General features: G+C 29.7%; 1 protein-coding gene across 1 annotated transcript in view; it reads right to left on the minus strand.

Annotated features, from left to right (window-relative positions):
* Nucleotides 1–27,635, minus strand: part of LOC135267235 (uncharacterized) — a 66,284-nt gene that overhangs the window by 11,574 nt on the left and 27,075 nt on the right. Inside the window, exon 2 of the mRNA XM_064359330.1 lies at nucleotides 16,040–16,462. Within this exon, the coding sequence (XP_064215400.1) occupies nucleotides 16,040–16,462 (423 nt within the window). The remainder of the gene's footprint in view (nucleotides 1–16,039; nucleotides 16,463–27,635) is intronic.

A 27,635-nucleotide genomic window follows, 5' to 3' on the forward strand; every position in this document is an offset into this window, starting at 1 on the left:
AAGAGGGCTTACCAAGAACATAAATGACATAAAATACAATCATCATACATAATATATATATACAAAATTAATACATAACATCACATTTAAAATCATTAAAATACTCATCATATGAGTAAAAAGCTTTTTTACAGAGGTATCTTTTTATAACCTTTTTAAATTTATTTGTCTTTAGCTTAGCAATATCATCAGGCAACGCATTAAAAAATTTTATTCCTAGGTTTCCGGTGCCGTTTTCGGCTTTTTAAGCTTTTTAAGCGAACACTGTGTAGGCAAATTTTATCTCTGTGACGTGTACTATATTCGTGAATGTTACTATGTGATTTAAAATTCTCTATGTTAGATTTTATATAATTTAAACACTGATAAATATACATACAAGGAACAGTAAGTATATTAAAATTCCTGAAAACATATTTGCAGTCTTCTCTATATTTTAGACCTCCTACTATTCGGATAGCTCGACGTTGTAATCTGAAAATTGTAGAAATGGAAGCAGAATGACCCCATACTAATAGTCCATAACTGATGTGACACTGGCATAATGAATAAAATGCAGTTTTTAGAGTTTCAGGAGGAACTTGATCTTTTAAATTGCGAAGTGCAAAAATACCACTACAAAGTAATTTTGCAACCTTTTCTGAATGTGTATTAAACCTCAATGAGGAGTCAAGAAAGATTCCTAAAAATTTTGTAGATCCATCCACAAAATCTATTTTTTTCTTTAATGAAAAAACCAATGTATTTGTTTTATTTTTGTTTAATGTTAATTTATTGGAATTCGAACCAAGACAAAGCCTTTGACTGTGCATCATCTACGATTTTTAACGCTGTAGACAGATTTTCGTTTTTTTCCATTAGAGTTGTATCATCTGCAAAATGTATACTTTTATTTTCCATGTATGAAGAAAAATCATTTATATAAATAATAAAAAGAAGTGGCCCAAGTACAGAGCCTTGGGGCACTCCTAATTCAACACGATTTTTGCCTGAGTCAATTCCTTTGTGTCTTACAAGCTGTGATCTGTTGCTTAAAAATGATGCTATCATTTTACAACTACTAGGTAGCAAGTTATAAAAATATAATTTTCGTAATAAAATGTGGTGATGAACGCAGTCAAAAGCCTTGGAGAGGTCAAGAAAAGTTCCTATACCATAGCTTCCTTCTTCCAAACAATCTGTCATATATTTTACAAATTTGGTAACTGCACTAATTGTATTTCGGCCCTGTCTAAATCCAAATTGACTGTCTGTGAGTAGATTATTGACTTCAAAATGATGAACTAATTGCAAGTATAAGACTTTTTCAAGTACTTTGGAAAAAATTGGAAGTAAAGATATTGGTCTATAATTATTAACAACGTTAACGTCCCCTTGTTTCAAGAGTGGTATTACCACAGCTATTTTTAGACAGTCTGGAAAAATAGAAGTAGTAATACAAAAATTAATTAAACGAGTTAAAGGAGACGCTATAAGATCTTTAATATACTTAATACGAGTTACTTCAGTAACCAGTTTGCCAGTGTTTTAGAGTTCTAGTTTTTGGCACTTTAACTATACAATTTCAGAGTGTCTTAGTTTTCTTATTTTTTTTACTTTTTCGGTCACTTTCCTGAATGTCAGTTTTTCAATTATTTTTTTTACATTTCTATTTTACGATTGTTGCCTGGGTTATTCCGCCTGTTGATATCTCAGTGTTTGAGTTTGAAAATTATTACAAAAAAAAAAATAAAAAGAGAAACATTATGGGAATTTAGTTTTTTATGTTTTGAAAATTTGTATCTTCATATTGAGAAACTAACAGACACTGAGAAACTATTTCAGTTTCAGTTGTCAGTTTCCCTGTTTTCTTATTCCTAGGTTTTGTATTTTTTCTTTTTTTTTTCAAATTGTTTCATTTAATTAATTTTTCTGTGTAAGTGCTTTCATTTCCCAGTTTCTTTATTTTCCCAACTTCATTTATTTAAATTTCCTTCCCTTCATTTCTCAATAAATGATTAAAAGATTGAGAAACTAAAACTACAGAATGTAGAAAAGTTAGTTTTAGAGTCACTTTTTTAACAAAATTTTTAATTACTCTTTTTCATCAGAAATTTTTGACAAATTTCTTCCACTAATTGATCACTTTTCGGTCGCCACATCCAACAAAACTAACGATTTGTTTACAAATCAGTTCTGACAACTGATTGATTTAGGAGAAAGAAAAGAACTCATCAATTTACGAAAAACGAGCACAGCCTTCGTGTGAGTTAACCCAATGAATGTGATATTAACTCCAAACCCTCGTAATAAATAACCCGAAGCGTGCACGCATGCAAAATTAAAAGCAGCAACCCTTTCTTTCCCTAAGACTCGTCGAGAATTTATAGTTAAAGATCAAACAAGAGCGGCTAACGTAATCGCTTAGAAAAGTTATTATTTAATATTATTCATTGTTTGAGGTACTCTAGGGACGACTTCCGTTCTGATTTATGTATTTACAGTGCATACGAACGATCGGTTACGCTTATTAGGGGATGGGGGAAATCGAGACGGCCATGAGGGCCCATTGTCGTGGTAATTATGGGGGACCCCCTATTTGTAAATGTTTTTCTTCCACCAAATCGCCCAGTGAAACACATGCTCTTCATTTTATTGAGACCATTTCTTATGTAGGTGTGGCACTATAAATAATAAATGCACACATTTACCGCAAATATGAATACAAATTGCTCGAATAATACAAGAGATAAACTGTTTTTGTAAGATTTTATGTCGTCATTAACTACTACTAAACTTGTCCTTCCGTCTTTGTATTTATTAATTAGCTACTGCATTTCCGATGTTCTGTTTGTGGCAATGTCAGTGAGCTGTAATGAATTCATTTTTCACGGAAAATAAACGCTTTGCTCATATTTATCAACGTTCAACACTTCCTCAATTTTTAAATTATTACGATGGAGAAAAAATAAAATGAAAATAATTATGAAACAATGAAAAGCGTCGGTAAAACAATGAAGACTGTAAAAGAAGTAAAAAAAAAGTAATAACTGATAAAATTAGGAACCGAGAGAGTGGAAAGTTAAGAAATTGAAAATCAGAAACACCACCAAAAAATAAAAATAAATAAAAAAAAATATAAAAAATAACTAAGAAACGAAAAAACTATAGAACATAAAAGTTGGTACAAAGAATGGAAAAATAAAAAACTAAAAAAACAAAAGACTGAAAAGCTGAGAAACTAATAAATTGAAAGAGTTTGCAACTGAAAAATAGGCTAAGAGGCTGAAAAGCTGAGTAAGAGAAGACTGAAAGTTGATATTTCCGTTACAAATGACGATGGATTTTTCGTTACATTTTTCATTTTTCCGAGAGCTTAAGAATTTATTGTGTTATTTTTGTGAAAATCCGGTGCCCGGAATCGCAAAGCGTCACGATCCGGTAGAAACCGAGGAAACGGGCAGTTTATTTCCGTATTAGACGTCCCTATAGGGTAGCGACATGATTATTAAACATATGGAAAAAGCAGCTTCAACGTGATTGGTGTCGAGTAACCCAGTAAGCGGGGTCGAAGGTTGCCCGGAAGCCACACCGGAGTTGTGTGAGCACGAGTGCACTTTCACCTCCCGGAGCCAACACCACTAATTTATTGGATAATGTCACTAAAACCTCACCCTGACGTGGTGCAATGTGGAGAAAAAATGAAGCACTTACAAATTGAAACATTGAAAAAACAATAAAAAAATTAAAAAATGGTATACAAAATAATTAAAAAAATAGTAAGATAAAAAAGTAAGATAAAAAAAATATAGTAAGAAAAAAACCAATACAGTCACCATCAAAATGAATGATAACCGCAGCCACAAACCTTTTAATAACTTCCGGTTAATTTGTAAATTTAACTAGTTTCTAAACTCGTTGGACATTTTCTAAATTAACTGGATAGTTTGTAGAATAGCCTGTTTGAAAGTGGTGTCATTCTTTTTGATCGTGACTGTACAGTAAGTTACTGAAAAGCTAATAATAAAAAAAAACAGGAAGATTAAAATTATGTAGATCTAAGTAACTGATAGAGTGATAAATTAAAAAACTATAGAATTGTAAAATAAAAACATAAGAAATTGGAAAAGTGAAATTATAAGACAGTGAAACAACGAAAAACTCAAAAATTTAGGAAATTAAAAAACTTTTAAGAAAAGTTAAATAAAACTCCCAATTTTCTGTTTTCGCTTCTCAAAGATCATTAAATTGTCTAAATAAAACTCTTAATAACTTTTTGTTCTAATGTGGTACATTTTTTGGATTTGGTGAAGAAATCTTGCGAAATAATTGAGTTTTTGCTAAAAAACTTGCGAATGTTTGAGTCTGAACACGAACTAATTGCGAGAATCAATTTTTATCAAAAACAGATCGATCCACAATTTATCGACGAGTTTTGAACCCATGTGTAACAGAAAACTTGAAATTTTCTTAGAAAACAATAAAAAATGCAGATGGTTTACAAAATAATCAAACAACAATTTTTTGTTCAGTTGTTAAATCCTTATGACTGGTCCGTTTTCCAGTTGGGTGCGCAATAATATCTCTTCGATATCTAATGACAAACGTTTCAATCGTTTTGCAATTTTTTGTGCACCAGTTAAACAAGTAGGAGATGATTTTTATATTTTTATTGGTCAATTACTCATTTCTGGGACAAATGAGACACCAGTGAACCGGTTTAAGGGTCGGTCGTTTCTACAGAACGCGATTTGGCCTTAGATCTGAATAAAATGGTCGATTTTGCTTAGTTTTTAAAATAGTTTATTTTTTTAATAAAATTAAATTTAATTAAACTAAATTCTAATAAAAAAATTGAGAAAAACACCACTACGGGATGTTTCAAACTCATTTAGGATTTTAGGAAAAATAAAAAGGGTGTCATATATCTCCATTTTTAACCACACAAATTTATTTCGAGTTTTAAGAAAAACCCTTAAAAAATGTGTTAATATTATGGATTAGTTTACTTATGTTGGTAAATTAAATTTTCAGCTTTCTTGGTATAAAAATTACAACAGTTTAAATTTAATATTGATAAATATTTATAGTGTAATAATAGTACAGTCACGATCAAAAAAATGGCACCCTTACCCACCGGGCCGGACAGCAAACAGGTTAGTTTACAAATTGTCCAGCTAGTTAACACAATATCCAGCCAAATGTACACATTAACCGTGTCATATCGAAAAGATTTGGCTGCGGTTTTAAGGGTGTCATTCTTTTTGGTCGGGACTGTACCTAGACTTAGTACCAAAATATAAAATCTTGCTTTTTTCTATTTCTACATTGTTTTATTAGACAATTATAAAATTAGCTAAAATAAAAAAAAATGATTAAATCACAAAATACATAAAGAAACATAAATTTGGAAAATATTTCATGTTTAAATTAATAGTTCTTCATGAAAATTTTGTAAGATATCGTAAGGACAGAAATTTGATAATTAGTTTTTTTTTTCAGTTTAACTCAGAATGAAGTAGTCAAGTCATTTGGCACTAAATATACAGAGTCGCTAAAAAGTATGGATACAGTTAAATATTTTCAGAACGGTTTAACAGAAAATCTTGAAATTTGGGCTAAGTTGATTTTTTTTAAGTGGCACGAAGGGTCAAATTTAATCATTTTTAAAAGAGCATTTTTTTCTGAATTCAATGATGTAACATGATACCCAACTTTACTTTTATTGAAATTTTGAAAAAATAAATATTCAAAAATTTTCTGGAATAGTAAAACTAAGTTAGCTTTGAAAATACTGTTTTTAGCGATATCCGTCACTTGTATATTAGCCAAAAATTAAACTTGGGTGCAATAATTAGTTTAATAATAGTTCATTTAAGTAAAACTGAGCGAAAAAAATTTTCATAGTTTATCATGGAAACAGCAAGCCAAGAAGTTAGTGGAAATTAAAATCAAGTATTCCATGTTTAAAATTTCTTAATTAAAACGTGTTCTTTTTCAGTTAAAAGAATTATTTTTAACTTTTACTTATTTTTTGGTTAATGAGCTAACGATAGATAAAGACAACCTTTCCAAGGCTAATAAAATTTTACATTTTTCAAAATTTTCGATTTTTTTTAAGTTTTGATTAAATTAAGTTATACATGTGTTATATTATAGAACTCAGAAACAATGCTCTTCTCAAAAATATTACATTTGACCCTTGTTGCTTTTTAAAAATTCAAGTTAGCCTTGGATCCAAAGAACAAATGGCGATAGAAATTTAATAAACATCTGAAACGATACAATTTATGTACTCTTAAACATATACCAAATTTTAATAAGTTTCGATGAACAGTTTTTATAATATTTAACTGTATCCATATTTTTTAGCGACCCTGATGTATATTTAGACAATAATAAGAAACAAATTTCCACTTTTATTCTTAATAGTGCTAAAAATTAATAATCGAGAAGGAATTTTTTATCACGTACTGTCGAGCTTATGCGTCATTTTGTATGTTTTAAAGAAAAAATATGATTATTTCTGGTCCTGTGTTTAATTTCACCTGTTCTCATGAGTGAAACTGGTGAAGGTGGTGTCAAAATTTTTAGCATGACAGTGAATTGAGCCCAAATAAGTTGGTAAAAATGCGTTTGTCATTTGTGAATGAATGGGGAAACTGTGTCCTTACATGGTGTTCTTTTCACCTGACATGATGACAATCGCACGTCCAATCAGCGCTTCGCACCAATAATAGTCTATAAATCCCTAATATGTGCGGCCTTTCTCCTTTGATAAGAATCGCTCTGGACAATAAAACGCAAACACTCAATTTCCCCTCAGTCAGTGCAGCTTTGCATACCGTAAATCATTCGCTTGAGTCAATTAAATTCTAATTCATTTATTTATAGTGTTTATCGACCGCGCCTTGCGTTTTACTGTCTTTGAATTCAATCATTATTGCGGTCGAAAATTTTCTCGGAAGAAATTTGGGATTTATGAGGTGTTGAGGCGGATGAGAAGGAAGATCGGGGAATTAATAAAATAATTGAAACCGTTATTATACGGGTGGTCGCACCTGATGATCGTCGACTTGATCAAACAGAACTGCTTCTTAATTATCTCTTACCATTAAAGGAACTTTTGAATTTACACATTTACAATTCTTTAATTATAAATAAATTAATCTTGTTCATGTCTTTGTTGTTTTGCCGGCAGCGTGTAATAGCAACTGCCGGCTAAACAGCTTCAATTTAATCCCAGCGCTAATCACACACTTTAACGCAAGAAAAACAACAAGACATTTTTAATCTTCTTCAACTGCTTTCATATAACTTCAAAAATTACAAATAACTTGTTTCATATACTTTTAATTAAGCAATTAATCTAAGCAAAAACGTGAACTAATACGAGTATTTTTCGGAGCTGCGCTCACTCGTTTTGGCAAACATTATGCTTGTTAAACAAAATCAACAAATTATTTCAAAAACAGACAGAATCGGTCAATAACAGCTTATAAAAGCATTAGTTTTAAAAATTAAAAAAAATAAAATTCAAAAGCATAAATTTGTATTGCTGCTCATTTGTGAAACAGACTGTATACTTGGAAATAATTGTAGGTGAGATAAAAAGTTAGATTCAATACTTTTTGTAACAAAAACCATTTACTTGTTTTTAAAGGCTAATAATGTAATTAATTATTATTATTAATTGCTTGAATTCTTAATAAGCTGAGAAAAACTGCCAACTAAAATTGTCCCAAGAAACGTGAAAAAATTAGTACTTAAAAATTTCTCTTTGTCTCATATTTTTCAAAATGCTGTGAAAACAGTAAAAGGTACAAGAACAATTTTGGAAAGAAAAATGATCAAATAAAGATCATATCACCTGTCTACACTCCAAACGGAAAATAATAATAATAAAAATAATTAAAAACTAGAATAAATGCAAAGAGAAAATAGAGAATAAATATGTAATATGAAAAGAAAAGTATGTATTCTTAATAATATTGAAGGAACACATAAAAGACAATAATAATAAAAATAATAGTAGTACAAAATGGAAAACCAAAACAGTAGCAATTACTAAAGTAACACATATTTTAACTTTACCTGCTTTTTAAAGCATTTCAAGCTTAACTGTTCCAGATAGAACAAAATTATTGTAATTTTTTTGTAGGAAATTCAGAAATTCTACACTTCTTGTGTATCTTGAACTGTTCTTGCAATGTTCTGAAAAATATATGAAAGTTTGAAAGTACAGGGTGAGTCTATTAAGAGTAATTCTACTGTGTCTCCAGAAGTGATAAAGTAACGAATTGGAAAATTTAATAGTTTTCATTTTTTTATGAAAAAACTTAACGTGTAAGTCACGTGAAAAAATACAGTAACATGAATACGTTACACTTTAAAAAGATAATAAATAAAAAGTTCAAAAATTGAGATTTTTTTAGACTATCAATTTTTTAAGACTTTATATTTGTTGTAGCTATGACCATCATTTCTGAACGACGAATATTTTTTTTACTCAGTTCAGTTCAACTTTAAATATTTAATTGTCTCTGTGTATGTGATTTTTTTCGGGATTTTTCTTGAATTCCTTTTTATTAAAATTTATTAGTTAATTGAGTTAAAGAAATATTTCAAAAATTGATTTTTGGAAAAAATTACTATTTAGATAATCAAGTAAAAATTCTAAACTGAAATAAACATATTGGAATTAACAATAATTTCATGAAGAATTTTGTGCTCAAAACATTATTTAAGCTTCGTTGTTTTAAAATAGTACTAAAAATTATAAAATTTTGTTTTTTTTTTATTATTTATTTATGTTTTTCATATTATTGTTTTTAATTAGTTAATTCTAACTACATAAACATGCATAGAGAAAAAAAGAAAAGTATTTAATAGATAAGACTGATTTCTGTGCAGTTGTTAGTTTTGAGACGTGGTAAAAAATACTGTTATCAGACTCACCCTGTACATTAAATGATTAATAAAAATTGTAATATATAATATTAAAGCATCAGTAATCAATTTAATTAATTAATTAATAATTTAATTAATTAGAGCACAGTAAAAAATTAAATAAGTAAAAAAAGTAAAATTAAAAATTAAAAGAAAAAGAAAAATACGCATAGTATTTCATTAAAATTTGTGCAGTAAGAAGATCAATAACCATAGATTCACAATATCGACCTGTTTTCACTAAATAATACATTTACTTACAATAAAGAGTTATTTCAAATGAAAGCCCTATATGTATAACAAAAATACTTGACGTTTAAATAAAATACTGTCGTTTTAATTTATCCAAAAAATTAATTATCTATCTATTTATATTTCCTAGTGTTTTTTAAATGCAGTTGTTCGGAATTTGTTGTTATTAAAAAGTTTTCACTTAGGCGTTTTTTTAAGCTTTTTTTCTTCTTATTTCAAATAATAACATTGAGGCCTCATTTTCAAATTGTTTGACTGTACATTGTATAGTATCCTAATCTTTGACTATTTTCGTCTTAAAAAATAATTAAAAAACGGATTTGAATTGACAATATATATTTTTAATTTTTTTACTTCTTATTTCAAATAAAAATGCTTTAAAAGTCACAAATAGTAGAAAAGTATTTCAGCTTATAATTGCAATGTGTAAATAATAGATTTATCACACAATTACAATTTTTTTATTCAAACTTATTACTTTTAACAAAAAAAATCCAAATTTAGGTACAATCCGCCAATTTTTAATTCTGCTGGGGTTAGTTTATAGCGGCCTCATTTTCAAATTGATTGACTGTACATTGTGTAGTACCTCAATCTTTGCCTATTTTCATCTTCAAAATAGTTTAAAAACGGTTTTCTTTTCGCAATATGTTAAAAACTTGTGCAGCTTTAGCGTCTGCAGTCTTCATGGGCGTGTTAAGCCCTCACGACACTCTCCCATAAATAATGCAAGAGTTTGTTTTTTTGCCGATGTCTGCGTCAAAGTAACGAAAATTACCACCTGGCAGTGCACATAATATACAACCGAATCTCATGCACTTTGCTGACAGCTGATTATCGGTCCACCCACACACACACACACTAAAGTGACCGAAAAAAATACGACGTTTAATAAATTCTCTTCTGAATTTGTGGCCATTACGCAAATTGGGTGCATCACTGCATTCCGCTGCAGCCTCAAAATGTCAATTCGGGCCACGCCTCCTCTGTTCGGGTTAATTACTACTTAGCCGTTTCGTCCTGTTTCACATGAAATCATCAGAGTTGTGATAGTGTGTAGGCGGTGGATTCTCTGCCTTACGGTTAGTTAACTCGCTGGTGTTATGATTTCCTCTTGCAATTGACGCTTTATGTCGAGCTCTAACAATGTATGAAGAGGTCGTAGGCGATCAAGACGCTTGCGACTGTGCTTGAATATACTTTGTAGACACATAAAACCATGAGTTATTTGCCACAAGGAGCCTCCCTCAGAAGGATGTGATACAGATCCGTGGGAAAGCATTTAGAAGCAAGCGATCGATATAACCAACTTGTTTATCGATAGTTAAGTGAAGAAGGGATTTTGTTACTTTGCTGGTTAATTCATTGCGCTAAATTAAAACAGTGAAACTATCTTCATAACTTGTTAAAAGACAATTAAAATGAAAAAACTAACTAACATAACTCTAAAAATTAAAAAAAACTGAAAAATTACCAAATAAACTAATTGGGTTGCTGAGATATTGAAAAGTGGGAAACAAAAAAAAACAAAAAATAGGGACAGAAACGCTGAAATAGACTAGTGAAAATAAGAGGCACAGGAAAACTAGAAGACTGAAAAAGTAAAATTTCCGAGGCTGAAACTACATAAAAATAAAAAAATTGGAAAACTAAGAATGAAAAAATAAAAGAACTGACAGAAGCTGAAAGACTAGAGTTCATGAAACTTTAAGACACCACCATAACTGAAAAGCTGCGAAACTAAGAACAAAATAGTTTCAGAAAAATTTGAAAAAGTAAGAAATTTTGCGACTAAAAGCATGAAAAACTGAACCACTAAGTGACTAAAGAGATATAGGAAAGTCTGAGAACCTAAGAAATTGAAACATAAAAATAATAGAAAAAAGAAACTAAAAGAAAGAAAATGTAATAAGTAACGGAGAGGAACTAAAAGGGTGAAAATTTCAGACACTGAAGGTCTAAAACGCTGTAAATCTTAGGAACTAAAACTGAAACTGTGAGAAGTTAATTGACAGAGACTGATAACGAAACGTTAAAAAGTTTATAAATTAAAACATTTATGACAGTGAAAAGTTGAAAAACCTGAAGAAGCTACGAGGAAAAATTAATAAATTGGAAAAGATAAAAAACTTAAGAACTGAAAGAACACGAAAACTGAAGTTAATTAAAAATTAAGACACCACCATAAGTGAAAATCTGAAAAATGTAAGCCTGAAATTTTAAGAAATTAACAGACTGCGAAACTACAAGTATATTTAAGTGAAACTAGGAAAAGAATTTTTCGAAGAATTTGTTTAAAATTGTTTAAATTTCTTCATTGTCACTTTAAAAAACTGGAACATACTCAAAAAGTTCAAAATTGTACGATTGAAAGCCTGAAAAACTAGGTGACTAAAAGAATGTGAGAAACTCAGAAAACGTAAACAATTGAAAAAAAATGACAAATTGAGAAATTAAGAGAATGAAAATACATATAAGAGGAACTGAGGGACTGAAAGAAACTGAAAGAGTAAAAATTTTAGACACTGAAAGTTTGAAAAGCTGAGAAATTTAGAAATTGAAAAATTAAACAGTGAAACTGAAACTGACAAGCTAATGACTGAAATTCTTTAGAAAGAAAGTCACTGAAAGACTGAAAAACTGAGGAAATAAAAAATTGAACGACTGTAATACTGAATCTTTAAGAAATTTAGTGATGAAAGACGAAGAAAATGAAGAAATGAAGAACTGAAAATAAACGTTAAAAAAAATTAATTAAAGTAAGAGAAGAAACAAGTGAAAACTGAAATTAGGATAAAAATGAGAGAAACTAAGAAACTAAAATAGTGATATTCTTAGTAAATTAAAACAGTAAATATTAAAAGACTGAAGAGGAAATTACAGTTTCAACTAAACTTTATTAAACGAAAATTCTTAGAAAACACTGACAAACTTAGAAACTAAAAAATTGCCAAACTATACAATACTATACAACAAAAAAAAACATTAATAAATAATTGAAAAAACTGACATTTTAAGAGAGTGAAAAGTTGAGAAATTAAGAAACATAAAATAGGATAATTTCGTAAAACTTTTTTAACACAAAATTGCGCTAAATTTATTCACTGTAATAATACAAGACAATGAAAAAATAAGAGACTGAAAAACTGAAAACTTATAAAACTGAAAGCCTGAAGAGTTAAGTTATAAAAAAACGGACAAATAATGAAATGTGAGAATGAAATTCACAAAGACTGAAAGACGAAAACTGAAAAGTAAAAAAAAATAGTAAATTCAAAACTACGAGAACAAAAAATAAGAAACTGAAAGGCTGAAATCCTGGAACTGTAAATAAAATAGTCATAATGTCTATCAAAAAAGTGAAAAACTACGAAACACAAAAAGTTGTTAGACTGAAATTTTGAGAAGTGAAACTAAAACTTAAAAAAATAATAAAATGAAAACTTAAAATCGTGAAAAGATGAGTCAGAACCGAGAACTCATTAGAAATTACTGTAACTCTGAAAAAGTCAATGACTAAAATTTGAAGCTAAAAGAATAAAATATAAGAAAAAAATACAAAGAATATATAAAAATATAAGAAAATATAAGAAAAAAAATTATTAGAAACTATAAAGAAAACTGAGAAACTTAAAAATTGATAGAAACTAAAAGTCGTAGAAACTGTAAAGATTGTAAAATTGAAATAATGGGAAAGGTATTGTTTTGTACAGGACTTGTTAAAAATAATTAGTGGTGTGAAGTATTTATTATTTCCTTTTGTTAAAAAAATACTAGATGTTAAAATGTAAAAATTTTGCCACATAATTCTAACTTTGGTCTTTTTGATTCAAGCAATTTTGTAACATTTTTTGATTGACTGATTAATTCTCGTATATTTGTCAGTTATTCTTACAGTTTTTTTTAAGAAATTATGAAACTGCCGGAATTTAAAATCTTAGTGGCGTTCAACGTAACGACAATGACCTGAAAACAAACCAAAAACGTAAACAAACGTCCGTTGGAGGAGCGATAGGAATTAACGCGTATATGTAAATATTATTAGAGTGGCGGTGCACGACCGCCGCTTCCTATATAAATGCCCGCATAATGCAAGCTTCCTGACATTATACGAATTTCAAATTTCGTTTTGCAACTTGTGTTTATTACCGGAGACCTATCGTATATTTCAAGAATTTCTCTTTGTCCTCGCCTGCTTCTTGTAACCTCCGTCACGCTCCCGGAAGGAAAAAGAGACACGACGGCCTCGGATTGGCACTCCTCCCAAAGCTTTTCGACAAAAAACTAACTGCACCAAATACAACACACACTCACAATTTCTCATTTTTCACTTGCTTTTTTGTTAGAAAAGTGGGCGAGGAAATGAAAACTTTTGGCGCTCCCTACTGACTGCGCCAATTAAGTTTAGTGAAAAACGTAAAATAAGTGGAAATATTCAAAGTTTCTGATATAAAAAATCACCAAATTTGGTTTGAAAAGAAAAAAGGACGAGAAAATAAAAATTTTCTCTTAGGACGCTCTCTAATACTGACTGCGCCAATTAAGTTTCATGAAAAACATACAAAAAGTAGAAATAACTCAATTTATCCGAATATTCATTGTTTTTGATATAAAAAATCACCAAATTTGGAGTGAAAAGAAAAAAGGACGAAAAAATTAAAACCTTCTCTTAGGACGCTCCCTACTGACTGCGCCAATTAAGTTTAGTGAATAACGTAAAATAAGTGGAAATCACTTAACTTATCCGAATATTCAAAGTTTCTGATATAAAAAATCACCAAATTTGGTTTGAAAAGAAAAAAGGACGAGAAAATTAAAACTTTTCTTAGGACGCTCCCTACTGACTGCGCCAATTAAATTTCGTGAAAAACGTAACAAAAAGTGGAAATAACTCAACTTATCCAAATATTCAAAGTTTCTGAGATAAAAAATCACCAAATTTGATGTTTTTTTTCATCAAATTTGGTATTATTTTTCTTCTAGTTTATAAAAACAGGAAAAAAACTTAATTTTTGGCCTAAAACGTGTTTAAATTCTCAAAATTTGCAAAAAATAATGTCATTTTTGACATAACTCTGTGATTTGTTGGCTTACTTTTTAAGAAATTTTGCGCAACAATTGAGTTTTTGCTGAACAAACGCTTAGAAAAAGTAGATCTTTGGTCATTTTTGACCAAATTTGGTGATTTTTTTGGTCTAATTAAAAAAAAAACTGGAAGAAAAACTTAATTTTTGGTCTAAAAACGTGTTCAAATCCTCAGAACTTGCAAAAATAATGTCTTTTTTGACATAATTTTGTGATTCATTGGCTTACTCTTTAAGAAATTTGCTCAAAACTTATGTTTTTGCTGAATAAGCGCTTAGAGATGGTAAATTTTTGGTTATTTTCGACCAAATTTGGTGATTTTTTCGTTCTGGTTTAATAAAAACAGAAACAGAAACTTTACTTTACTTTTCACTTCACGTTTTACTGTTAATAGACAACAGGGAAAATGTTAAAGATAGAGAAAACGAAGCAAAAATTTATTTTTTATTTCCTTTATTTAATTATTTTCTGTTGACCTACTATTTGTATTCTCACTATTTTTTGCTTTTTTCAAACCTTAATAGTTTCTTTGTTCTGCACTTTATGTACACTTTTTTAGTTAGTTCAATTTTGTTTGTGTTTTTTTCTTTCTAAAACATCGCTAGTTTATTTCAGTGCACAAGAATGTCACTGATGCAAATATTTATAAAAAAAGAAGAAAATAACGGAGAGTGAAAAAAAATAAAATAAATAGAAAATAGGCAGAATTTAAAAAATAAAGAATAGATAACAAGGAGAGTATAAAAAATGAAGAACAAACAATGTCTCAATAAAGTTTTTTAAATAATTATATACTATTTATAGTCTATTTTCTAGTAAATTATTTTCCTCAACTATGTCTACTTCCACCGTTTTCTTTTTGATTTAATATTCTTTCTATTTTTCCTCTTTTTATTTTATATTTCCTTACTCATTGGTTATTTTGATCAAGATTAGAATTCTATGAATAATTGGATACAAGAGAATAGAAAATAAAAGTAACAAAATTTAAAAAATACAATAAACAATAAAAACGAAGAGTTTTTGTTTTCTCTCTAGTCCCTACTTGTTTTCTACTTAACTCAATTTTTAGTGTATGTAATTCTAATTTTGATTTTTTTTTGTATTTTTTACTTTTTCTGTTTTATTTGGTTTTTGATTTATTCACTCTGTGTTATGTTATAATCCTTATCTATTCTATTTTTTTTTATTTTTTTACTCTTTCTTATTTTTGCATTTTTTAGTCTCGCCGGCATCAAAAAACAAGCACAGATGATAAAAAAAATAGAAATATTGAGGAATAATAAAAAGAATGAGTAGACAACTGAGAGTACATACGATAATGTCTTTATGTGCCCTTTAATCAATATTCCAAAAGTACCTTATCATTAATTATGTATTTACCTATTTTCATTGTTATTTCTATTCTTTTTTTTTCTTTTTCTTAAGTCTTTAGATTTTAGAATTTTTTAGAATTGTTAGAATTTTTTTTTTCTTTAGAATTTGTTTTCTTGATACTTCCTTTAACCAACATATGTATAATTATTTTCTATTTACCTCAATTTTTAATCTATGTATTTCTAATTTAAACTTTTTCTTGTATTCTTTACTTTTCTGTTTTTTTTTTTGTTTTTGATTTATTTACTCTGTTTTATGTTAAAAGAAGATAAACTATTTCTAATCTAAAAACTTACGAAAGTTATGCAAATCCTACTGACTGCGCCAGTTAAATTTTGTCAAAAACAATATTTTGAAAAAACGAAAAGTTTTACAATTTTACACTAGTTGAACTCACCGCTGGTTTCTGCCCCTCACCCACATCTCCATCAACCTTCCCTTGCTCTTCCGTCAAAGGAGGAGAGGATTGTGCTCCAGCATCCTCATTTCTATCAACAACATCAACAACACTAGCCACTTGATAAACACCACTGTCAACATCCACTTGCACATCTTCGTAAATATCCTCCAGCTCGTTCACCTCACTCACATTGATAAGCTCGTCCAAGTACCACGAAGAGGTGGAGGCGACCTCTTCGTGGCTTCCCGACTTCAGCGCATTTTTACACTTTTTTAGGTAGTTTTTGACACGTTTTGTGGCACTTTGGCGAGTGTCACTGGACCTGGAGAGCTCCTCCGGGGGCTTGGAGGACGACTCCTCGGAGGTGGACCTCCAGGACTCTTCGTCGTAGGTGAGGGCGTGACGTCCTGTTGGAGTCACCTGGAAAAATTTTTTCATGAGTGATTCAATTTAACAAAGTATGTACAGGGTTAGTCTGTTGAAAGTATTTTTTTTACTAAATAATTGTGCAAAACTTGTGAAATTTTTCACAGACATAGAGAAAAATATAAAGTATTTGAACACAAACGCTGAATTTTGTGCGATTATTACTTCATGAGATATAGTTAAATTGTACTTTTAATAGACTAAACCTGTATAATTTGAAAAAAATCAAAACAAATTTGCGTTTCCTTCTATAACTGCCAATTTTGTTGCATTGTTTATTTAATGATGTCCGGTGTTTCCGAAGCAAATCCCACGTTCCACTAATACCAACTTTACAAATAGAAATCAGCTTCTTGAATTAAACGCCAAAGAAACAATAGACCATCATTTCAGTGTGCCAATACAGCGTTTCAAGACAGTACCACCCACACATCTAATCTGAGTTAGTGTAATATTTTATCGTATTTTTATCACGTGATGATGATGATAAACACGCTTTATTTTCTCATGTGTGGAGGATAAGTAATAAATTTCATTGCCATGCTGTAAATCATCAATGGTTGGGTTTCAAAGCGAGAAAAATTAGATAACGGATTGGTAACTATATTATCTATTATAGAAATCGAATTAAATAAAAACAAAAAAAAATCAGGAACAATAAAACAAAAATATCATTAAAAATTGAATTCGAAATGATGTCTAAAGATTGCTGATTAATTAATTATTACGAACAATAAATTCCAGAATTAATGCATAAAGTAGAAGTTAGAACGTGGAAAAATATAGTTTTAGACTGATTTTTACAAGGCAAACTCATGTTGATATTAAATTTCGTTATTAATTAAGTCTTCTACCGTTCAGTTTCAAGCTTTCAGTTTAGTCTTTTGACGTGTCATTCCCACAGTTTTTCTTTTTCTAAGTTGCTCAGTTTTTCGGTCTCCTAGTGTCTTAAGTTTGTAAGAATTTCAATATTTCAGTCTTTCAGTTTCTTTCAGGTCGTAAGTTTCTCATCTTTTTCTTCCCTTAATTTTTTAATTTATATAATTTTCAAGGTTTCAGTTTCGGTCTCATGTTTTTAGTTTTTCAGATTTTCAGTTTCTCGCTGTATGGATTTTCTTAGAATGTGAGAATTTTTGTCTTTCAGGACTTGTTTCCTTGTTTTTAAGATTTTAAACTTGTTAGTCACTTAATTTTCTTCGAATTTATTATGTTTTCAATTTCTCAGTCTATTAAGTATTCTAGGTTTCAGTTTCAAGCTTTCAGCCATTTACAATTTCTCAGAGTTTCAGTTTCAAATTCCTTAGATTTCTTAGTTTTTCAGTTACTTAATTTCTCAACGTATCAACCTCACAGTTTTTTTCTAAGTTTCGTGTTTTGTAAGAATTACAATATTTAGGTGTTTCAGTTTCTTTCAGATCCTAAAAGTTTCTCACCTTTCCTGTCTTTCAGTGTTTTAATTTTTTTTTAAATCAGTATTGTAGTACATTTTCTAAGTTTTTCACCTATTTCCTTTCTTAATTATTCAGTTAATAAATTTTTCGAAGTTTCAGTTTCAAGTTTCTAGTTTTCACTTTTTAAGTTTTCCAGCTTTTCAGTTCCTCACTGCCTAAATTTCCTTAAAATCTGAGAATTCCATCCTTTCAAGATGTCTTTGTTTCTAAGTTTTCAGTTTTTCAGTCATTCCCTGCCTTAATTTTCCAAGAGTTTCCCATCTCTTCATTCTCTTAGTTTTTCAGTTTTAATTTTCCCACGTTTGAGTTTCAGGCTTTCTAAAAGTTTCAGTTTTTCAGTCTCTCAGCATTTCGCTCTTTTAACTATCTTTCTAATTTATTAATTTTTTTACTTTGCAGTTTTTCTACTCGTATGTTTCAGTTTTCAGTTTTTTAGTTTTTTCAGTTGCTCAGCTCTTCAGTATCTGACTGTCTGTTTATTAGTTACAAATATTTTTTCAGTTTATTAAGTTTAATACGTCTAAGTTTCAGAATTACAGTTTCTATCAAGTATTCTAGTTTCTTAATTTCTCAGCTTTTAAGTCCCTCAGTCCCTACAGTTTTTTATTTCTCAGTTTTTTACATTTTCAATTTCATTTTCAGTCTCTTAGTCAATCTCAGTTTCAATTTTTCCATTGTCTTAATAGTTTTTCAGTTTTAATTTTTCCACGTTTCAGTTTCAGCCTTTCTAAAAGTTTCAATTTTTCAGTTTCTCTAAATTAATTCTCTCAACTTTTTGCTCTTTTAAGTATCTTTTTACCTTATAATTTTTTTTACTTTGGAATTCTACTCGTATGTTTCAGTTTTCAGTTTTTTAGTTTTTTAGTTCTTACGTCTCTCAGCTCTTCAGTCTCCGAGTGTCTTAATTTTCTAACATTTTCAATGTTTCAGATTCAGCTTCTCTATGCTTTTAAGTTTATTAGTTACAAATGTTTTTTTCAGTTTATTAAGTTTATTACGTCTAAATTTCAGTATTACAGTCTTTAGTATTTTAGCTTCTCAGCTTTTAGGTTCCTCAGTGTCTTCAGTTTTTCCGTTTCTCAGTTTTTCAAGTTTTCAATCTCATTTTCAGTCTTTTAGTCAATCTTAGTTTCCATCTTTTATTGTCTGAATAGTTTTTCAGTTTTAATTTTTCCACGTTTCAGTCTCATGCTTTCTAAAAGTTTAAGTTTTTCAGTTTCTCAAAATTAAGTGGCTCAGCTTTTTGCTTTCTTAGCAATCTTTTGACTTATTATTTTTTTTACTTTGCAATTCTACTCGTATGTTTCAGTTTTCAGTTTTTTAGTTTTTCAGTTCCTACGTCTCTCAGCTTTTCAGTCTCTGAGTGTCTTAATTTTCTAAAAATTTCAGTTTTTCAGACTCAGCTTCTCTATGCTTCTAAGTGTATGAGCTACAAATATTTTTTTTTCAGTTAATTAAGTTTAAGACGTCTAAATTTCAGTATTACAGTTTCTAGTATTCTAGTTTCTTAATTTCTCAGCTTTTAAGTCCCTCAGTGTCTACAGTTTTTCCATTTCTCAGTTTTTTAAGTTTGCAATCTCATTTTCAGTCTTTTAGTCAGTCTTAGTTTCCATCTTTTCATTGTCTTAATAGTTGTTCAGTTTTAATTTTTCCACGTTTCAGTTTCAGGCTTTCTAAAAGTTTCAGTTTTTCAGTTTCTATAAATTAAGTTTCTCAGCTTTTTGCTCTCTTAACTATCTTTTTAACTTATTATTTTGTTTACTTTGCAATTCTACTCGTATGTTTCAGTTTTCAGTTTTTTAGTTTTTCAGTTCCTACGTATCTCAGCTCTTCAGTCTCTGAGTGTCTTAATTTTCTAAGATTTTCAATGTTTCAGACTCAGCTTCTCTATGCTTCTAAGTTTATTAGTTACTCATCTTATTTTCAGTTTATTAAGTTTATTACGTCTAAATTTCAGTATTACAGTTTTCAGAATCTTAATTTCTCAGCTTTTAAGTCCCTCAGTGTCTACAGTTTTTTCATTTCTCAATTTTTTACGTTTTCAATTTCATTTTCAGTCTCTTAGTCAATCTCAGTTTCAATTTTTCCATTGTCTTAATAGTTTTTCAGTTTTAATTTTTCCACGTTTCAGTTTCAGCCTTTCTAAAAGTTTCAATTTTTTAGTTTCTCTAAATTAATTCTCTCAGCTTTTTGCTCTTTTAAGTATCTTTTTACCTTATATTTTTTTTACTTTGGAATTCTACTCGTATGTTTCAGTTTTCAGTTTTTTTAGTTCCTACGTCTCTCAGCTCTTCAGATTCCGAATGTCTTAATTTTCTAAGATCTTCAGTGTTTCAGACTCAGCTTCTCTATGCTTTTAAGTTTATATGTTACAAATATTTTTTTCAATTTATTAAGTTTATTACGTCTAAATTTCAGTATTACAGTCTTTAGTATTTTAGCTTCTCAGCTTTTAAGTCCCTCAGTGTCTACAGTTTTTCCATTTCTCAGTTTTTTAAGTTTGCAATCTCATTTTCAGTCTTTTAGTCAATCTTAGTTTCCATCTTTTCATTTTTTCACGTTTCAGTTTCAGGCTTTCTAAAAGTTTCAGTTTTTCAGTTTCTCAAAATTAAGTTTCTCAGCTTTTTGCTCTCTTTGCAATCTTTTTAACTTATTATTTTTTTTTACTTTGCAAATCTACTCGTATGTTTCAGTTTTCAGTTATTTAGTTTTTCAGTTCCTACGTCTCTCAGCTCTTCAGTCTCTGAGTGTCTTAATTTTCTAGGAATTTCAGTGTTTCAGACTCAGCTTCTCTATGCTTTTCTAAGTTTATTAGTTACAAATATTTTTTCAGTTTATTAAGTTTAATACGTCTAAATTTCAGTATTACAGTTTTAGTTAGTATTTTAATTTTTTAGTTTTTCAGTTTTTAAATCCCTCAGTGTCTTCAGTTTTTCCATTTCTCAATTTTTTAAGTTTTCAATCTCATTTTCAGTCTCTTAGTAAATCTCAGTTTCCATCTTTTCATTGCCTTAATAATTTTTTCAGTTTCACTCACTTTTTTTCTCAAAGTTTCAGTATCACCGTTTCAATACTTAGGAATTTCAGTCTTTCAGTCAATGTTTCTCAGCTTCCCATCTTTTTGGTTTTTTAATTTACATTTTCTACGTTTCAGACTCAGGCTTTCAGTTACTTCATTTCTCAAAATTTCAGTTTCAAAGATTTATCTCTTTCTAAATTTTTCAGTCTTAGTGTAAATTATTTAATCAAATTTTTTTCATAATTTAATGCAATACCAAAATTTAAATTAAAGCAAAATGTTAGTTTTTAATTAAACAAAATTATTTTAGTAATAATAAGAAATACAGTTTGTAACCAAATTAGAAAATTCAGATCTTTTTTTTTAATCTTTTTCAAAATTGCATTATTTAAACTGAACGTTCTTAACACGGACCTCCTTGAAGGTTAACTTTTAAGAACAAGGAAGAACATTGTGCGATGTCTCGCTTGGGACTAATTTGACGTCAATCGTCCGAATTTGCTCTTCCTGTCTCAACTTTTTGCACTGTTTAGGTACTCCTTTGAGAATTCTCGTCATTCATTGTATTGTTATTCCAAACGAGAATTTTTCAGAAATTTCATTGATCTGCGATAGCGCGCAATGAAAGCAAACTCGCGGAAGTTTTTGCACTGCAAGTGACAGTAATGGGATGAATGTCAGTCAGCGTCTTGGCGTCTGAGATAATTTCCGTAGAACAGTTTATTTTTCGATTGTTACGCATGTAATGTGTGTAGATTTCTAAGTGAGAGTTGAACAAAGTTAATTGTTTAAAAATCGAGCGAACAGGAGCTAGAATTGTTACGAAATTGTTGGGCTGGAAATATTAATGCGAACGTTAATTAGCGATTTATGGATCACATATTAATAGTTCCGGTGAAATTTGTAACTTGTGATTGTAGCACATCAGCACCTCAAAAATCATCAATTACACTTCCTCAAAGAAGCTTTTATGCTTCTATCACTTGGCCGATCTTAATAGACCTTTTGTGAAGTTATTAAGCGTGGTTTATTTGCGTGTTGTTATCATTAACGCCTTTGAAAAAACGAAATTTGTTTTGGCAAGAGTGTCAATCGATTTGATCAAACTTTCAAACACTTAATTGGCTTTGATTTGTTTGTCTGTTGTGACATGAAGAATCACGGTTTTATTTCCCCCCCCCCACATAAATAATAATCAGATGGTAAAAGAAATTCGATTCTGTATAAACCGCCCATTGCCTGATTAATATTCGAGGAAAATTAAATATTCGAACTAGTCGAACCCACAATGATCAGGTAATAGCCCATCGAAGGTGATTATGAAAATTACATGACACGAAGCTGAGTAAAAGCAATGCTCTCTGGAATTATAATGGTTCGACTAATTGTAACCTTGCCAGACAACAAATTAACAAGTCGGTAGAAAGAAAGTTCAACGTGTTGGACACGTGGAGCTTTGGGATCTTTTCAAACGATTATTTTCAAACAGCAAACTTTCCAAAATTACCTCGAGTCGAGAAATCTAGCTTGTTTATAAAATCACAAAGCCAAAAGGGGAAGAATTCAAGACCTATTTTTTTAATGGAACTCACAGATTTAATTAAGTAATTTAACACAGAAACTAAAATTTATTGACTGAAACTCTGAACTTGAAAACTTCGAACTCAGAGACTGAAATACTGAAATTTTTAGGAAATCAAGAGAGATGAAAAACAAGAAAAACTGAAATAATCAGATTCTTAGAAACGTTTTAATTGAATAAAACTGATTTAAAGGCTGAAATAGTGAAATTCTGAGAAAAATGAGGGACTGAAAATAATAAACTAAAAAACTGTGAGACTGAAACATGGAACTGAAACAAAGAAAAATTAATAAATTGAAAATCAAAGAGAACGAAAAAGTGGAAAATCCTCAGAAAACGAAGACACGGCGTGACTGAAAAGCTGAAAAAGCTAAAACTGAAAATGAGAGAAATTACAGACAATAGCGAAACAAAATTACTAAACGACTAAAAAATTAGTAAATTAAAAATTTGACATTTTAAGAGTGAAAAGCTGAACTGAAACTGTCGAGTCGGAAAAGAGAAAAACTGAAAACTGAAAAAAAATCGAGAAAATTCGCTGTCAGAAAATCAACTTGACTTTCTGCCAAAGTTTTTTTAGTAGAAATCAATATTTGGGTTTAATTTAATTTTTTTATTTCATTAAATTATTGAGAAAACAAATTTTATTTAATTAATTAAAACCGAGAGACTGAAAAATTAAAAAAAAAGTTAACAAGCTGAGAAACTGAAGTTTTGTGACTGAAGTGACTGATAACATAAAACAGAACGAAACATAAAAGCTGAAAAACTAAGAAAATAAAAAGATGGGAACCTGAAAAACTTAGTGGCTAAAAAGTTGAGAAACTTATAAACACAGAAACCCTGAAAGACTGAAATGCTCATACTGAAATAACTGAGCAACTGAAAATCTAAAAATTTCAAACTGAAAACTGAGTAAATGAAGAGAAACTCAATAGAAAATGAGAGAAATTGAATTACTGAAAAATGAAATTCTTAGGTAATTAATTCACTAACTAAGTGACTAAAGATTAGAACTGGAAAACTGAAACTTAGAAAAATTTAGAAAGATAGGGAAACCAAGAGACTAACCTACTGAAATTCTTAGCAAAATAAGACACAAAGTGGCTGAAAATCTGAGAATCTTATAAACAAGGAAACTCTGAATAATTAAAATACTCAGACTCTAAGAATTAACTGAGGAACTGAAAAGCTGGAAAATTTAAGAACTGAAAAAATTAAAATTTGAAACTGAAAGTCTGATTCTGAAGCTGAAAAATGAATGAATGAAAAGAAATTGAATAACTTAGAAAATGAGTGAAATTGAAAAATGAAATTCTTAGGTAATTAATTCACTAGCTAATTGACTGAAAAACTGAAACTTATGGAAACTTAGAAAGTTAGAGAAACCGAGAAATTCTGAGAAAAATCAGACTCGAAAAGCTGAGAGACTTAAAACAAGGAAACCCTGGAAGATTGAAATACTCAGCCTTAAAGAAATAAGTGAGGGGCTGAAAAGCTGAAAAACTTAAGAAATGAGGAAATAAAAACTCGAAACTGGAAGCCTGATTCTAAAGCTGAAAAATGAATGAATGAAGAGAAATTGAATAACTTGGAAAATGAGTGAAATTAAAAAACTGAAAAATGAAATTCTTAGGTAATTAATTTACTAACTAAGTGACTGAAAGACTGAAACTAAAAAACTAAAACTTAGGGAAACTTAGAAAGATTAACCGAGAAATTCTGAAAAAATCAGACTCGAAAAGTCGAGAAACTTAAAACAAGTAAACCCTGAAAAATTGAAATACTCAGCTTTCAAGAAATAACCGAGGAACTGAAAAGCTGAAAAACTTAGAAACTGAAAAATAAAAACTCGAAACTGAAAGCCTGATACTGAAACTGAAAAATAAATGAATGAACAGAAATTGAATAACTTAGAAAATGAGTGAAATTAAAAAATTGAAAAATGAAATTCTGAGGTAATTAATTCACTAACTAATTGACTGAAAGACTGAAACTGAAAAAGTGAAACTTAGGGAAACTTAGAAAGTTAGAGAAACCGAGAAATTCTGTGAAAAATCAGACTCGAAAAGTTGAGAAACTTAAAACAAGGAAACCCTAAGAGATTGAAATACTCAGCCTTTAAGAAATAAGTGAGGGACTGAAAAGCTGAAAAACTTAGGAAATGAAGAAATAAAAACTCGAAACTGGAAGCCTGATTCTGAAGCTGAAAAATGAATGAATGAAGAGAAATTGAATAACTTAGAAAATGAGTGAAATTAAAAAACTGAAAAATGAAATTCTTAGGTAATTAATTTACTAACTAAGTGACTGAAAGACTGAAACTAAAAAACTGAAACTTAGGGAAACTTAGAAAGATTAACCGAGAAATTCTGAAAAAATCAGACTCGAAAAGTCAAGAAACTTAAAACAAGGAAACCCTGAAAAATTGAAATACTCAGCTTTTAAGAAATAACCGAGGAACTGAAAAGCTGAAAGACTTAAGAACTAAAAAATAAAAACTCGAAACTGAAAGCCTGAAACTGAAACTGGAAAATGAATGAATGAACAGAAACTGAATAAGATAGACAATGAGAAAAATTAAAAGACTGAAAAATTAAATTCTCAGATAATTAATTCAGTGACTGAAAACTGAAACGTAAAAAATTGAAACATAAGAAAACATAAGAAGATGGAGAACCCAAGAGCTTGAAATACTGAAAGACACTGAGCTAAAAGACCGAAAAACTAGAAATCATCTAATTGAAAGAACTTTTATAAAAAAAAAGAAGTCCAAAAGGGGTGGACTTCATGTCAAAATTTTTCACTGAAAGTTATCATTATCTTTCCTTTATTTTAATAAATTATTGAGATTGCCTCGTTTTCACGTCGTTATAAAATCAATAAAAAGGCAAAAAAGGGGTGGAAACCCAGCCCTTCGCAACGCAACAGGGGTTGGAACATCGATCGTATCGATGACATAACAGAAAATACGACCCCTAATAGCTAATCGTTGTGTTTACGCAACAATTACGGTGTCAAACTCATTACCAATAACCATCACTGTTTTATAATTAAATCGTCAACTACAGAAAACAGCGACTGAAAAAAAAACACAAAATATTTTTTTTGAGGGAAAAAAGTTGGAGGAAATTTAAATTTTAACTCGCATTATTTTATGGCCGGATTATGGGTCAAAGGTCGGCATTTCTTTCAGTGTTAACACATTTAAAACTCGCTTTCCACAACAACATTACTGTTATTTTATTTCGGTATTGATTGTAATTTCCGGTGGGAAAAATTCTGTTAGTTCACTAAAAATGGTAATTGCATAAAGACAGAAAGCTGCGTTACGTTTTCTAATGTTTCTCACTTCCAATCATAATTGTATAATTCGTTGGCCTTAAGGAGTGCACCTCCCCATCATGCAATATTATAATAAGAAAGTTAGCGTAATGATATGCACAATATTCAAAGTGACTGCAACACACGCACGCTTTTATATTGGCGGAAGAGTCGTGTGATTAAATGTCTTTATAACTCGAGCCCGAGGCAAATTTCGAGAAACATTGATCTAAAACGAATTTTTAATTGCCTGTGCAGATGTGGAGCTCCTCTAGCGGCTAATTTATGTTCGAATGAAATGCTATAAACTAGGCAATTTCTCCGTTTTTTTCCCAATAATGTTGCGATTGTAAATTGAACTGAAAATGCTTTACCTTTCTGTTCCTCCTGATCATGATAGGGAGGCATCAGTGTGCACAAATCCCACGTGTCACTTCTAGGGGAATCACCAAATAATTGCACCGCAGTGCCAACTTTGTGACCGCATTACTCAGCGTTTCAAAACAATTCGAATAAATTATTCAACCCCCGAGTTGCTTATTATTATTAATTCACGTGACCTAGCTTGAGTAACCCGGAAAGTTGGCGTGACCATGTGTTTTTTTTTACTAAATTTGAATTTTTGCAATGGGTGAAGAGAGGCGTTCCGTGTAGCGAGGTTAATTAATTTTAACAGTTTTTCCATATTTATGGGGTTTGTGTCAATGAACCATGTTTTATCTATCAGTGATTTTTTAATTACGGTTTTGGAGTGAAAGCTAGAGGCTAGAGCTTGTCCAAATTGTTCAATAAGTTGCATCATTTTGCACAAAGAAAAGGTTAAAATTGTTTAACTAATTGAATATTGTAATGGCTGCAAGCAAACATGATTGAACTTTGTCTCCCGATTTTCGACAATTTTACATGTTTTTCGTAACAATTTGCGTGAATAATACCGAAAATTATATCATTCAAAGTAATGCAAAAATCGATCTATTTTTTGGTAGAAAAATATTTTTTAATTAAAAGCTTATCTAAAAATACTTTCTAGAATGGATTCAAAAAATTACCAAAAGAAGCTAATGCAGGTTTTATTTACTTTTTTTTTCAATGAAAAATATTTTTGTTTAAAAAAAATGGTCAATTTATGCGAAAATATGCTTGACTTTTTTAGAGAATTATTTTAAGGCATTTTTTGTCTCCCGAAAATTTCCGAACAAAAGTGAGCTAAAAAGCTCTAAAAAGGTCAAATAACTTCATAGTCGACACAATTTCATAATTTTCAATTTTCTTTTGAAAAAAATCGCTCAAAATTAGTGAGCTTTTTAACAAAATTAAGCTAATAAATTATTACTTGAAAAATACTTTAATGTACAGTCACCCAAAATGAAAATGACGCGTCCATAAACAAACGCCTACCGAGCATTTTTCAATCAAGTACTCATTTATTTACAAGATTTAATCAAAAAACGTCCAAAATCCACAAAATAAGTCAAAAATACAAAAATTAAATGAATCTGATGTTACTTTGTTTTACTCTATTTAGTTTGTTTTTGAGCGAAATTTCGTCAAAAATAGTCTGAAAAAAAGCAATTTGGTCAGAAAGGGCGTTATTTCTACGTTTTTTTTTAAACAGAACTCAAAAATAACATTTTTTAATTTCTATGTTTTATTGGCAATCATTTCAAAGGATGATAAACGAAATGCCGATTTTTTCTCAAAGCTGGGTTACGCGTTCTGGACGCGTCATTGTCATTTTGGGTGACTGTACGTGTAATTTTAAGCTTTGTAGGTCTATTTTGTTGCCAAACA

This window comes from Tribolium castaneum, chromosome 1 (genome assembly GCF_031307605.1).
Source record: "Tribolium castaneum strain GA2 chromosome 1, icTriCast1.1, whole genome shotgun sequence".
NCBI classification, from domain to species: domain Eukaryota; kingdom Metazoa; phylum Arthropoda; class Insecta; order Coleoptera; family Tenebrionidae; genus Tribolium; species Tribolium castaneum.